The 14,809-nt window shown below is 48.4% G+C and overlaps 1 protein-coding gene across 5 annotated transcripts in view; it reads left to right on the top strand.

The window, feature by feature from the left end:
- The window catches only part of SLC24A4 (solute carrier family 24 member 4), an 89,262-nt gene extending 77,750 nt beyond the window's left edge, over positions 1-11,512 (top strand). For all 5 annotated transcript variants that reach the window (XM_033191542.1, XM_033191543.1, XM_033191540.1 and 2 more), the window contains 4 exons: positions 1,760-1,874; positions 6,296-6,408; positions 6,819-6,884; positions 8,122-11,512. In XM_033191542.1, coding sequence (XP_033047433.1) covers positions 1,760-1,874; positions 6,296-6,408; positions 6,819-6,884; positions 8,122-8,274 — 447 coding nt within the window. In that variant the 3' untranslated portion in view covers positions 8,275-11,512. The remainder of the gene's footprint in view (positions 1-1,759; positions 1,875-6,295; positions 6,409-6,818; positions 6,885-8,121) is intronic.
- The last annotated feature ends 3,297 nt before the right edge of the window (positions 11,513-14,809 follow it).

The following is a 14,809-nucleotide window of genomic DNA, read 5'->3' as shown; positions in this document are numbered from 1 at the left end:
TGTAATCCCAGCACTTTGGGAGGCCAAGGCAGGAGGATCACTTGAGCCCAGGAGTTCGAGACCAACCTGGGCAACATAGCGAGACCCTGTGTCTACAAAAAGTTTAAAAATTAGGCCGGGCGCAGTGGCTCAAGCCTGTAATCCCAGCACTTTGGGAGGCTGAGACGGGCGGATCACGAGGTCAGGAGATCGAGACCATCCTGGTGAACACGGTGAAACCCCGTCTCTACTAAAAAAATACAAAAAACTAGCCGGGCGAGGTGGTGGGCGCCTGTAGTCCCAGCTACTCGGGAGGCTGAGGCAGGAGAATGGCGGCGTAAATCTGGGAGGCGGAGCTTGCAGTGAGCTGAGATCCGGCCACTGCACTCCAGCCTGGGTGACAGAGCGAGACCCGTCTCAAAAAAAAAAAAAAAAAAAAAAATTAGCCAGGCGTGGTGGCATGCACCTGTAGTTGCAGCTACTCAGGAGGCTGAGATGGGGAGGATTGCTTAAACCTGAGAGGTTGAGGCCACAGTGAGCTGTGGTCAATCCACTGCACTCCAGCCTGGGCTATGGAGCAGAGCAAGATCCTGTCAAAAACAAAACAAAACAAAACAAAAAATACCTCCCTAGAAAAAGATGACAATCAGAGAATGAAAACTGTGCCTTAAGTGAGTTGGATTTGCAATTTTTAAATTTTCTGAATAGCATTAAAGGCCAGTTCATCTTCAGATTTTAAAGAAAGGATCCAGTGATTTCTCTTACTGAAGTGTATTCCCAAAACAACATTACAAGTGAAAAAAAAAAAGCATTTCATGACATTTGGGTGGGTGTGAGACTCAGGAAGATCAAATTAATGAATATGCGAATTTCTTCTCTAGTTATAGAAAATAACCATGTGATTAAATCAGTTCTGCTAATTATCAATGAGACAGGACACCACCTTGATGTATAAACCCCATCCATGTTTCTTAAACCAGGGTCCTGGGGTCACAGGAACCACTTTACTGGGGCACTCTTACCTATGGGTTTGAACTTCAGATAGTCTCAGTTTGGGGGAATAGAATGGCCTTGACAGTAAAAGTCTGTAAAGAAGGCAGTGCCCATTGTAGCCTTGATCTCTGCCTATGCAAGGCGTACCCGCCTGAGCACCCTGCGCTTACTTTCACTATGTCCTGGCGAGGCTCCAGCAAGCAGTGAAGGCCCACCTGTCCGTCCCCTACATCCCCACCTTTTATTAATACATCTCTCACCCCCAAGGCTTTGGAAGAATGATTCTTGAATATCAGTATCAAAAGGGAGAGGCCTTGGAAATGGATTGTCCATTTCCCCAGAACACTTGTGCAGTTGGAGAAACTGAGGACCAAAGAGAAGAAATGACTTCTGTAAAGTCATGCAGATAGGGCAGAGCCAAAACCAGCCCCCAAGGCCCTGGACTTGAATCTGTTTCCCTGTCTGAAGCCTGAGTGTCAGAGGGCTCAGAGGGCCTGGGCGTGGAGTCCAGGGTAAAGCAGGGTTCATGTGGCATCCCTGGTCCTGAGCACTCTGGATGGTATGTGCACACTCAAGACCTTCCTTCCTTCCATCCTTCTGTCTTTAGGCTTCTTAGCCTTGTAGTTCAGTGTTGTGTTGTTTTGTTTTGTTTTGTTTTTAAAAGAGGCAGCCCCAGTAATTCCAAAATCACCATTTCCTACGCTTACAGTATCTCTAATACTTGGAATATTTCTTTAGTCCACACACTGTTGTTTGAGAGTTCATGTCTCCAACCCCCATTCTGCAGGTGACTATTATCGGATACACACTTGGGATCCCGGATGTCATCATGGGCATTACTTTCCTGGCAGCAGGGACAAGTGTTCCAGACTGCATGGCCAGCTTAATTGTCGCGAGACAAGGTATGGATTATGCCCCAGCCCTCACAGTCATGCAGTGCAGGCCGCTGCATCCTCATCCCTGCCTGACTTATAGTTGACCAAGTTGTGGCTCTTATGACTGGCAGTTGTCAAGTCCTACTATGGAGAAAAACTGTGACATCTAGAAAGCATCATTTATTAGATTCCATCCTCGGAGAGAATGCTACCAAGATGAACTCCAGACCTCTATCTAGAAGCTTTTGCTAGAGTGGTTGTTTAAAAACAAAAATGTTCTGAGGTCAGCAGTCAATGTGAGATTGAACAGAGGCCAAGTCCAAACTTTATACAGCAAATGAGCTAATAACAAGAAACATTCTGGTCCAAGAAAGGCAAAGCATGGGCATCCTATACATCCAACTTCCCCATTCTTCTTCTGACCTCTAGAATGTGTGTAATATTTTGGTTGGTTTGGTGGTTTTTGTTTTGGGCTTACTACGTGGCATGGGCTGAGCAACACAAGGAATGAGTGTATGAGCTTTGATGGTGGAACAAAAGAGCTGTAACAAGAGCAGGTTTTACTGACTTCCCCTTTTCTGCTTGCAAGGTCGCATCCCAGCATGGACATCCGCAGACCTTCCTCGCAGCTCAGAGTTTGAAAGTATAGGGATGGGGATGGGTGAATAACGGCGTAAAATCTCACAGGAGACAGGAGAAAAGAACAGTGCCCAAAGAGAATGGTTGGCTTTGAGAGACAGGACATTTTATTCCTCCAAGATGAAGGGTTGATTGGTTGGTTAGTGAGTTGTGCCTGAGAAACCACGAGATGAGGGGAAAGGAAGAGTGGGAGTACGTTTTCTGGTAGGCAGGGCCCTTACAGAGAATGGGGACAGTTAGGGACAGCAGCTGAGGGAGGAATAGAATTTAACTGAGTGACCTTTGATGTGATCATGTTAGTTCCCTAGGGAGTCATAAGAAAGTGCCACAACAGGGTGCCTTAAAATGACAGAAGTTCATTGTCTCACAGCTCTGGCAGCTAGAAGTCTGAAAGCCAGGTGTCAGCAGGGCCATGGTCCCTTGAAGGCTCTAGGAGAGGACCCTTCCTTGCCCCTTCCTAGCTTCCAGTGGTCGCACAATCCTTGGGTCTCCCTGGCTTGTAGCTGCATCACTCTAATCTCTGCCTCTGCCTTCATACTGCATTATTCCCTTGGTATGTCTGTGTTGACTTCCTTCTCCTCCTCCTCCTCCCCCTCCTCCTCCTCTTCATCCTCCTCTTTTTCCTCCTTCTCCTTCCTTCCTTCCCTCCTTCCCTCCTTCCTTTCCTCCTCCTCCTCCTTCTTCTTCCTCTTTTTTTTTTTTTTTTTTTGTGATGGAGTCTCACTCTGTCACCCAGGCTGGAGTACAGTAGCATGATCTTGGCTCACTGCAGCCTCTGCCTCCTGGGTTCAAGCAGTTCTCCTGCCTCACCCTCTTGAGTAGCCAGGACTACAGGCAATCACCACCACACCCAGCTACGTTTTGTATTTTTAGTAAAGACAAGGTTTCACCATGTTGGCCAGGCTGGTCTCAAACTCCTGGCCTCAAGTGATCCACCTGTCTTAGCCTCCCAAAGTGCTGGGATTACAGGCATGAGCCACTGCACCCGGCAGACTTCCTCCTTCTTATAAGGATACCAGTCATCAGATTAGAACCCACCCTAATTCAGTATGACCTTACCTTAATTTGAGTATATCCTCAAAGACCCTATTTCCAAATAAAGTCACATTCACAGGTTCCAGATGGACATGAATGGGGATGGGGTACTCAGCCGAGTACAATGAGTACAAGGAAAGTTGGTGAGCACCAGGGGCCCAGCCGACGTTCAGCGACATGAACTTGGTGAGATTCAGTCATGCCAGCTCCAGCAGTGCACAGATGACAAGTTCATCCCTAGCCAGAGTCGGCTGGGTGGACACAGTGGAAGGTCAGGGGACAAGGGAATGTGCAGTTTAAACAACTGGCCCTGGAGTTCAGGCTAGGGAGGGATGTCAGGATGCTGGAAGTTTAAGGGCTTGCAGGAATGGGGAGTGTCCCAATAAGGTCAACAAAGGGTCTCTTTTAGGACCAAGGGACAGATGGGTCTCTGAAGCAGCACATCATTTCAGAGTGGCTACAGTGAAATGTAGAAGTACAGAAACTTCTGTACTTCTCTGAGGACTCCCAGCCACTGCGCCTCACTTCATGGTCCCAGCTACGCTGGGCTGGGAGGAGGAAGGGTGAGGCCAGGAGTGGGGGTGTGTAATTGTCCTCAGGGTAACATTGATATGATTGACAGGGACTCCAACAAACATGGTTAAAAATAGCTTCCTGGCTGGGCGCAGTGGCTCATGCCTATAATCCCAGCACTTTGGGAGGCCCAGGTGGACGGATCACCTGAGGTCAGGAGTTCGAGACCAGCCTGGCCAACATGGTGAAACCCTGCCCCTACCGAAAATAAAAGAAATTAGCCAGGCGTGGTGGCGCATGCCTGTAATCCCAGCTACTCGGAAGGCTGAGGCAGGAGAATCGCTTTAACCTAGGAGGTGGATGTTGCAGTGAACCACTGCATTCCAGCCTAGGTGACAGAGGGAGATTCCGTCTCAAAAAGAAAAAAAAATAGCTTCCTGATGACAAAAGATCCAGGAACCCCTGTTCAGAGCCTTCTGCACAAACCAGGAGACCGTGCAGTGTGTGCTCTAACCACAGGCACCATATCCTGGCCTCCCTCCAGGCCCCCAGCACAAAGCGTGGTCCTAGCCCAGAGCATCAGCTTGACCTGGGAGTTTATGAGGAACGCAGACTCCCAAACCCTGCTCCAGATCCACCGAATGAGAATCTGCATTTTCCCAAGACCTCCAGATGATTCCTGTGCTCACTAAAGTTTGAGTCACACTGCCCTAGAAGTCCTCAAAGGCTCACACAGCTGCTGGCAGCCCCGTTTGTGCAGAGCGGGAAGTCCACCAAACCTTAGACCCACTCATCCCCTCCTCTGCAAACTCAGACACCTTTCTACCCTCCTGACCTGCTGGAGCGCCTGCCTCTTCACCAGATGCAACTAACTGGGCCACAACAGTTGCTGCACGTTCCTGCATCTTACCAGATACTGAGAGACCAGAGACGCCACCCCTAACAGGACTAAGCTGCCGAGATTTTGAAGTCACTCAAAACAGTGCCTGGGGCAGGCTGGGAGGAGGATTGTAAGGGGTCAACAGATGACAGCAACAAGCAGTGGAGGAAGAGGTGACCTAGCTATGCAACATAGGTGAGCTGGCGGTCGAACAGAGATGGGCTGCCTGTGTGGGTGCCGATCTGAGTTGGCTGCCATACGTCCCAGCTACCAAAGCAATGTTGTGTTTCTAGGCATTTGTGTTTCAGGTTTGTTCATTCCAAAAACAGGCGTATGTGTGCCACGTTAGGACAGTGGTGTGGAAGTATGGCTTTTGGCCGGGTTAGGGCAGATTCCAGCCAGTATGAATCTTACTTATAAAAGTTTGCTTTCTTAATTATATGCCTCTCTAGTTACTAACTTCCTGATTGTGTGGCTAGCTGGATACTGGACAGCTGGACAGGAAGGGGAAGGATGAGGACATGAGCCCCTGCCTCTGATGTGCTTCTAGCCTTGTTGGGGAAAGAGAGCTCACCCCTCAGAAACTACCAGGGCATAAAATCCGATGTCCTATGATCCCAGCCTGGGTCATGGGTGCTGTTGCCTGGGTCTCAAATATGTTTCAAGGCTTGGTAAAAAGGATGCTGGACCAGGTGACCTTGGGCACATCCCAAGCCTGTTTCATCTTCTGTCACGTGAGGTGATGCCCCACTCCGACCTCCAGCCCAGGGTAGCTGGGAGCATGAAGTGAGGCACAGCAGCCGGGAGTCCTCAGAGAACATCAGCTGATGAGCCCGGCAGGAGAGATCATGCAGGGCCCCGCATGCATCTGCTAGGCTGTCGTTTCCACAAACCGGGTGCCGTAAACAATGGAAATGTATTGTCTTGCGGTTCCGGAGGCCAGAAGCCTGAAGGAGAATCTGTTCCAGGCCCCTCTTGCCTCTCTGTCCTTGGCTGTCTTCATCTTTGCCCAGGTTCTCCCTGTGAGTCCCAATTTCTCCTTTTTATAAGGACACCAGTTATATTGGATTAAGACCCTAACGACCTCATTTTAACCTGTTACCTCTATAAAGACCCGATCTCCAAATAAAGCCACAGTCTTAGGTACTGAGGGTTAGAACTTCAACATATGAATTTGGAGGGTTACAGTCAACCCGTAATTGTCCCCTTTAGGCTTGAGGAAGGGCATGGATCTTAGGCCTTACAAAAAAGTTTAGAAATATAAGAACCTTGCAGAAGGAATTCCTTTCCAAGGAATGGCACTGATAGAATAGTTAGGAGAAAGAATACAGGCTTCTGGTGACCTGCTCTTATAAAATAAATGTGTTGTTGTTCCCTGCAGGCCTTGGGGACATGGCAGTCTCCAACACCATAGGAAGCAACGTGTTCGACATCCTGGTAGGACTTGGCGTACCATGGGGCCTGCAGACCATGGTTGTTAATTATGGATCAACAGTAAGTTCTTCTCACCTTGAATTGATGTGTTTTACCCAGAAGGATAGTGATGTTGGCCCAGTTCCAGCGAGAGGCTCTGGGAGACGACCTCCTCTTCTCCTTGGCACTCAGACACCCATTTTCCATGGCAGATTCTAGAGCACCTTAGGGATGTCTGAACTTCCACTCCTCATCTCAGCCCGCTGGCGTGCCTGTCCCCATCCCAAGCTGTCGCCTCAGATGAGCAGGGTTGTGACTTGATTCCCTGTTTCCCTGACCCTCGTGACCATGTGGTCACCTGTAAACATCTGTGTTTTCCTGACGAGGGAATGCATTGACCCAGGCAATAAAAGCCCAGGCCCGCTGGGATTTCAGGATGGATTGGCTCTGAGCAGTCAAGAGACTCAGGACACGTGTTTTTTATTTTCCAGGTGAAGATCAACAGCCGGGGGCTGGTCTATTCCGTGGTCCTGTTGCTGGGCTCTGTCGCTCTCACTGTGAGTCTTTAAAATTCCAAAACAGATGCCTCATGCATACTTGATTTCATCTGATTCCGCCTCGTCACTTACGTGACTCTGAACACCCCTGTCACTTCCCTTGGTAATGAAGGATAAAGGCAAGAAAATGTAGACATTCATAGACACACCAAGTCCAGTCTTTGCCAAGAACATCGGCACGCTTTCTGTGCTTTTCCTGAGTGCATAAGAAGCCCCCAGAGGAAGCGAATTCCATTTCCTTTCTTGCTGCCTGGTCCGGTCCCTCTCTAGTGGCAGTAGGAGAGAGATCCTCCCCTGCACATCTGAGCTGACAAATGGGAGACATGACATCCCTCAGGATAGCACGTCAGAATGATCGAGGCCTCCCTACCCCACGTGCCCAGGTCTGTGCTGAGCACTTGACTTCAGCGTCACTTTATTGTATCCTGACAACCACCCAGTGAGGGAGGTGCTGTTATTCCTATTGCAAAAGAAATCGGGGCTCAGGGGTTAACTTTCCCAAGGTCACAGAATTGGGCAATGGCAAAGCTAGGATTTGAACTCAGGTTGGTCTGTCCTTAGGGAACTCATGACTTTTTACATGCAATGCTCCAGTGAGGTCCTGGGATCCAGCCCCAGGAAGCCTTGATTGAGGGACAAGGAGGAAGGCAGTGGAAGGAAGGGTAGAAGGGTCAAGGAGAAATGTAAGATAATTCTCTGCTTTAACCCTCTACCCCAAACACACACACACACACACACACACACACACACACACGCACATGCAAAGAGAAAGATGGCTCAAGCAGACATTTGCCCAGCCAGGGGTCCATAGGAGCCTTGGAAATTGTGCTAAGAAGACAAGGGAAAAGATCATGGTGCCATGCTCTGAAGCACAGGGGTCATCCAGCTAAAGCCCCCGTTCGTCTCTAGAGAAGGCCTGGGCAATGAGGACCACATGCCTATGACCAGCTGGGAGGAAGTGACGTGCCTGCCTGGGGAGGGCTGTTCCTATGAGGGTGGCTGTTGTGTGTCCCTGAGTCAATGCGGCCGGGCCAGAGACTCGCCCTTTCATGGGGCAAGTCTAAGCCTTCTAGGGTTTATTCTGGTCAAACTGAGGATCATCCTGCAGCACCCCCCTACGCGTGCCCACATTCTGCAGAATGTTCTAGGTTTCTTCATTTAGGTATCGCTTTCCAGTAGAAATGCCTTTTGTATTTCTTTGCCCTGCAAGCCCAGTTCCTGCACTCTGTCCTCCCAGGTCCTTGGCATCCACCTAAACAAGTGGCAACTGGACCGGAAGCTGGGCGTCTACGTGCTGGTTCTCTACGCCATCTTCTTGTGCTTCTCCATAATGATAGAGTTTAACGTCTTTACCTTCGTCAACTTGCCGATGTGCCGGGAAGACGATTAGCGCTGAGTCGTGGCCCCTGGGAGCTGATCTGGACACCCTGTGACACTGGCGTCCTCCTCTCCCCTCCTTCCCCCACCACAGGTCTCTCCTGCATAGGCAGCCACTGTCCGTTCTTTCACACACTGGAAGGAAGAGCCATCGTGGTCTTTGTCTGGTCACAGGCCAGACTGCTGGGCGTCCTCCTCCTCCTTGGAGTTCCACCCCTGCAAGGCTGGATTCAGGGGCCATTATCTGAGCAGCTTCGAAGATCCCTAGCTGCCAGCCACAGAGATGTGTTGAGCATCTCATCTCTCCTGCACACTTTAGTCAGAAGGACTTCTGCATGCAGTTTGTCTTTCTGTTCTGCAGGCAGCCTCGGAAATGAGGTCATTTGTGAGCACAAGATCACATAGGGCAGGTGCAAAATAGGAATGTTCTCAAGTGTCACCTCCGGCCCAGAGGCGGCTCCTTAGGCAGCATGTGCTCCTGGGAGCCTCCAACTTTTGCTGGAAGCACCCACAGTTTGGAAGGGGCAAGACCTCAACCTGTTGGGGTTTAGGGCCCATGATGGCAGACATTCTACCCCTTTTCCTGGAAAAACTGGAGGAATGAAAATAATTTTTTTTTCTGCAGAAGAGAGAAAATGAATGAATATTCTTCTCACTTTTATTGATGCATTCAGAGAATAAGCAATGAAATATTAAACAATGAAGCATCATATAGGTTCATCATACTTGAAAACTATCATTCCATATGAAAGGATCATGATACACACCAAAAAGGTAATGATCGTAGAGACACAAATCCTCTGTGCACCATCTTGTATTGGCACTGAGGTGTTTGGTTTGAAATAGGGAAAAAGGTAAGAGACTAATGTGGAAAGGTGCTAACTCAGAGACTGGAGATTATAGTTTACAGCTGTACTTTCCAGATCTTCTTTGTGACACAATGCACTGTCCTTGTGGGTTTGTCATTTATTTGTTAATGCTGTAGTTTCAAAACCACCCTGTTGAAAGGTCCAGTTGTTTATATGCCCAACAAATTTCATAGCCTGCTGAACTGGACTGAGTGTGTCAGAAGTGCTGGTTAATTATGCAAGAGAGATTGCCTGAAAAACAACAAATTGCTTTCTGGTTAGCTGAAGGCAAGTGTGAAAATCAGAATTTAGAATATTTAGAGCTAAGCTTCTGGAACCACGTAGTTTACTATACGTGAAAGGCCAAGAATGGGAGGCTGACTCAAAAGTAGATAGAAAAATATAAAATAATTTTCGACCACTTCATAGCTCTCAAATATATATTTAAAAGATTTATGAATACAAACCATTTATGGTTTATGGTTTCTAAAAAAGAAAGCACAATTAATTTTATAGAGAGGTTTTTTATTTTTTTAATATTTCTATTGCAAAAGTCTATCCGATTTGATGCACTTTGAATATTGAGATATTTTGCACGGATGAATGTATGGGAACTACCCATGGTGATGTAAGAGGAAAGAACATTTTTTTGTGATTCACCAGACATCGCTTTACACTTGGTGATGAGTTTAAATCCAGTAGCTAATCCCTTCCTGAGACTCAAAGATCGTGACCTGGTTGGAATTTCTGACTGTGCTCTTTAGGGCCTCCGAGTTTCAAAAGGAGGAAGTGTTTGTGCTTGTGTCCCTTAAGTTCCCTGTTGCATGAGCCTGCGACAGGACCTCACCCCCACCACCAGTCTTCTATTGGGGATTCACATCAGTATTAGTATCGTAGCTCCACCAAGTTCAGGCTTCTCTTTTTGTTTTTTTTAACCTAGAAATTGGGCTCATGGTCTTCAACTTGAGGACAAGGGTGATTTTCCTAAGAAATCAGCCAAGTGACAAGGCAGGGACCCTGTAGATTCAGCAGTATCAACTTTAGCTGCAGGGATTCCAGAGCCCTCGGGACCACTCTGTCCCCTTAATAGCTTAATTCTCCTGGTTCCTCCCATCTTACAGGCTCATCTGGATTCCAAAGTGCTTCTGTCTCTGTTTTGATTCTCCAAACTGCCCTGTGATGTATGTAGGGATTATTCTCCCCACTTAACAGAAAGTAGTGTCTTGGAGAGGTCAAGGGTCTGTAGTTCAATGGCCAGTTATAGCAGAAGAGAGGCCAAGCACCAGTCCATCACCCCTCCCAGGCCAGCCTCTGTAAGTTGGCCACACTTGGGGAGTGAATGTGGGTATGACTTTACCCTCCTGGTTGGTTCTTACTGTTTGAGTCAAAATCTCATCAATATATCATTGACTCCTGGGTTCCTCAGGTCATTTCCTAGTATCTGTCCCTATCCAATGCCTCTATTTTTTCTTGAAAAAAAGACCAAAAATTATTTTTAGCTATGACAAGGCACAGGCCACATGGCCCCTGATGGCATCCCTGCTGGTTTTCAATTCTCTGTCTGAAGCCTTGTGTAGCTTTCAGAGCATGTGTATCCTAATTACCCTCCTCTTCCTCGGCAGAACCCATTTGAGATTCTAAATGGATACTCTTAGTCTCTAAAGTTGCAGTTAGAAACTAAAATAATGTTTTTTAATATGTAATATGCTCCTCTTGGCTAATTCTCTTTTGACTTTAATGTGCCAATGTAACTTCCTTTAAAGGATCTATGCATTTATTAAATCTAGAAAACTGTATGTACACTGTAGGTGGAAAATTCTCTTTTTTAACTAAATATTTTTGCATCACAAGTTTAAAGAATTGCATGATTAATTAGGCCTTCATTTTTAAATTACGCTTTCATCACTACGCAGGATTACTTTAGTTTATTCCCAAAGCTCATTAGCATGGGGTAATTACTCTGCTACAGAAATAGGCAATTTAAAAAAATGAATTTCGCTCTTCTCATTGGGGGCAGAAAAGAAAAAAGAAAACCCCATTGTACTCAGATGGAAAATGCCTATAGAGACAGGAGCAGGTTGTGCCTGTGGACTTCTGGTTTGGAATTTTGCCTCACCAGGTCAAGCGTAGTTAGAGTGGAAGGTGTCCAGTATGTTGAGAACCTGGCCCTGGAGGAGGGTTCTGGGTCAGCTGCAATGAGAGACTGGTAGTTAAGGGCACGTGAGCAGGACAGAGTCCTCGCCTTACCCACCCCATCTTTCCTGTTACCCACAGTCTGCTGGCTCTTGTGCCTCTTCTCCTTGTCACCTGTGTCTCCTCCTTGTGCACAGAACTGGCTGCCCTTATGAATTTTCTTTTTTTCTTTTCTTTTTTTTCTTTTTTTTGAGACAGCGTCTCACTCTGTCACCCAGGCTGGAGTGCAGTGGCACCATCTTGGCTCCCTGCAACCTCTGCTTCCTGGGTTCAAGTGATTCTCATGCCTCAGCCTCCCGAGGCTGTAGCTGGGATTACAGGTGTGCGCCACCACACCCAGCTAATTTTTGTATTTTTAGTAGAGACGGGGTTTCACCATGTTGGCCAGGCTGGTCTCGAACTCCTGACCTCAGGTCATCCACCTGCCTCAGTTTCCCAAAGTGCTGGGATTACAGGCGTGAGCCACCGTGCCCAGCCTGCCCTTGTGAATTTTCATCTGCTCCTTACCCCTCACCTGTTAGGACTGTTTCTTGCTTTTGCCCCTGTCGGTCCCCTGCCTTAACAGACCCAAGCAGCTGATAAGGCACCAAGCTTCCCTGACCAGGTAGGGTGTGTGTACCACCCCAGGGCAGTCCTGCAGACCCTGACCAAAGCCAGTTCCTGGGCAGCCCAGGGTCCAGGTTTCTTCCACTTGCTCTTCCCTGTTAATGGAGATTGCATCAGCAGTAGCTCACCTCTCAGAGAACCCTGACTCCCCAAGCAGACCAGGATTTCGGGAAGGGTGTGGGTGGTGTCATTGCTGGATACCCGTCTTTCTGCCTATCCTTTCTCCTCTCTGAATCCTGGGGCCCCTCCCCCTCCTTAAAGCTGGGGTGGACAGAGGGACAGGAGAGGGACAGGAGAGGATCAGAGTTCATCCCCCCTGGGAAAAAGCAAGAGCGAATGAATCCCAGTGCCAGCGGCTGAGGCTACCTTCCGTGCCTTCCCTCCATGGGAGACAGGTGAGTTGGGCTTAGGAAACTGGAACTGGAAAGGTTCTGTTGCCACACTTTGGAACTTTCCCCCTGGGATTCAGCAGTTGAGAAGCAGAGACCTTTCTGCCCTGGGTGAATGGGTCCTTGGGGGAGGGGTTGGTCTTTTGTCTCACATTCCTGTCTTTCCTTTCCTTCCGGGCCATGCTCCCTCCTGGCTAGAAAAAGGTGGCTGTGCTGTCCCTGTGATCCACTCTCAGCAAATGCATGTGGCTCAAATAAACAAAGAACTTACCTGTCAGAGTGAAAATCCTCAGGAGATTGTACCCAAATGCCATGCTTTACATATTTATGGTCTCTCTAGTGCGCTCCAGAGTGATTCCCAGGGAGCCCTCCTCCCCTGGGGGCAGTTAGCAGGAGTACCTGGGGCACCTGAGGTGGTCCTCCTCTCGGCAGCTTTGGTGCCACACTGTGCCCATAGAAACTTCTAGAAATTTCTGAAAATGCTCTGTGGGCAGCTCTTGGGTGGCAGTAAGTCCGTCAACCCCCACCTAACCCTGGGCCTGAAGCACTGCCCTTGCTCTCTCTTTGTGTGTGTGTGCACCCAAAGGATTTCCTGGTCTCTGTAGCTCACCCTGTGAGCCCTTCAAGCATGAAGCCTCCCTCGGGGCTTCTCAAAGCATGGAGAGGGGCCCTTCCTGTCCTTCGGGAAAATCTTCCCCACTGTGTCAGTTATATGGGAACAAGATTGAGGGGGTCTTTCTCTAGGCCTGTGCCATAGGACGGAGAACACGAGATTCTGCTATTCACTTTGAGCCACAACCTTTGCCAGCCTGGCTTGTGTAGGGGGAACCTTCGCCTTGCTACAAAGAGCTGTTCCCCAAAGGGCATATCCACAGGGTACAGGTTCTAAAAAGGCCTTTTTTTTTTTTTTTTTTTTTTTTTGAGACAGAGTCTCACTCTGTTGCCTAGGCTGGAGTGCAGTGGCGCCATCTTGGCTCGTTGCAACCTCCACCTCCCGGGTTCAAGTGATTTTCCCACCTCAGCTTCCCCAGTAACTGGGACTACAGGCATGCACTGCCACGCCCAGCTAATTTTTGGATTTTTAGTAGAGAAGGAGTTCCACCATGTTGGCCAGGCTGGTTTCGAACTCCTGACCTCAAGTGATCCACCTGTCTCGGCCTCCCAGAGTGCTGAGAATACAGGCGTGAACCACCGCGACTGGCCAAAAAAAAAGCATTTTGATTTAGGTTGCTGTATTTGTTTGTTGATAAAGAAAACTAAATTGGGACACTGGTTTTGTGCTCAGCTTTAGGCTGGGTAGCTAATGAGAGGATGTCCAGCCTGTCACTGTGCTCCCAATGCAAAGAAATGGGTGCTCGTCCAGAATCAAGAGAAGAGGCACTTCCCTCCCATTCTGTGACCAGGGTGGAGCTATCTTTCCAGGGAAGCCAGCTGAGAGGTTTTAGGGCTTTGGTTATTTGATGGGGGTTTTAAAACTCCTAACTTTTCAATGACAAATGGCTCCCAGGTGCCATTGTCTCTGTTAAATCCTGAAACATTCCCAAGCACACACTGCCAGGGGCACGGCTCGTCTTTCCCCTGCATGTTTCTAAGGCTCTTTATTCAGTCTCACGGTGTCAGTGTCCAGCTGTCAAAGTTGTGAATCTTCCTCCCGCTTCTGAACAGGGCTGACAAGATACTCTCATCAAGTCTAGGAACATGTCTGCTGCTGGGATACCCTGGTACCAGGATTTGAGGGCCACGGGCGGCATCTCTGAGAGCTGAAAAGCCACACTGTGCCTGTGGGAAAGTCAAGCCCTTGGCTGTGTGGCTTTTCTATCCCTTGGATTTACAGGTCTGAGAACTGGCTGTTCCTTAGTTATAACTCCAGTGACAAATGCCGGCTTAAGCCACACCTATTCCCACTGTTGCTAGAATTCAAACAGTTGCTTTTTTTTTTTTTTCTTTTTGAGACAGGGTCTCACTCTGTTGCCCGGGCTGGAGTGCAGTGGCTCGATCACAGCTCACGAAAGCCTCAAACTCCTAGGCTCAAGTGATCCTCCTGCCTTGGCCTGAAAAGTAGGTAGGACTACAGGCACATGCCACTACACCCAGCTAATTTGTTTTCTTTTTTTTTTTTAGAGACAGGATCTCGCTGTGTTGCCCAGGTAGGTCTTGAACTCCTGGCCTCAAGTGATCCTCCTGCCTTGACCTCTCAAAGTGCTGGATTACAAGCGTGAGCCACTGCACCTGGCCCAAGCAGTTGCTTCTTATGCCATATGTTGGTTGGGACTTGTCCATGGACCAGGCCAATAAAATTCTTAATCCTGCAGGGAGTCGGTACCCTCATCAACCCATCACTGGAAAACAAATGTTTTAAGCTATCAAGAGAGGGAATGTGCAGCTTTTGGTTTCTAGATGCATGGTTTGGCGTGATCTGCCTTTGTGCCTAAAGGGAATGTCCCAAACAACAGAGCCTTCTTTGCGGTCACTCCAGAATTCTCTACACAGAATTTCTCAAGTCCGTTCAGGA

The sequence above is a fragment of the Trachypithecus francoisi genome, unplaced genomic scaffold, assembly GCF_009764315.1.
Source record: "Trachypithecus francoisi isolate TF-2019V2 unplaced genomic scaffold, Tfra_2.0 Lachesis_group3, whole genome shotgun sequence".
Lineage (NCBI taxonomy): Eukaryota > Metazoa > Chordata > Mammalia > Primates > Cercopithecidae > Trachypithecus > Trachypithecus francoisi.
Note: the sequence above shows the minus strand (reverse complement) of the source record. Positions and strands in the feature narration are given on the sequence as shown.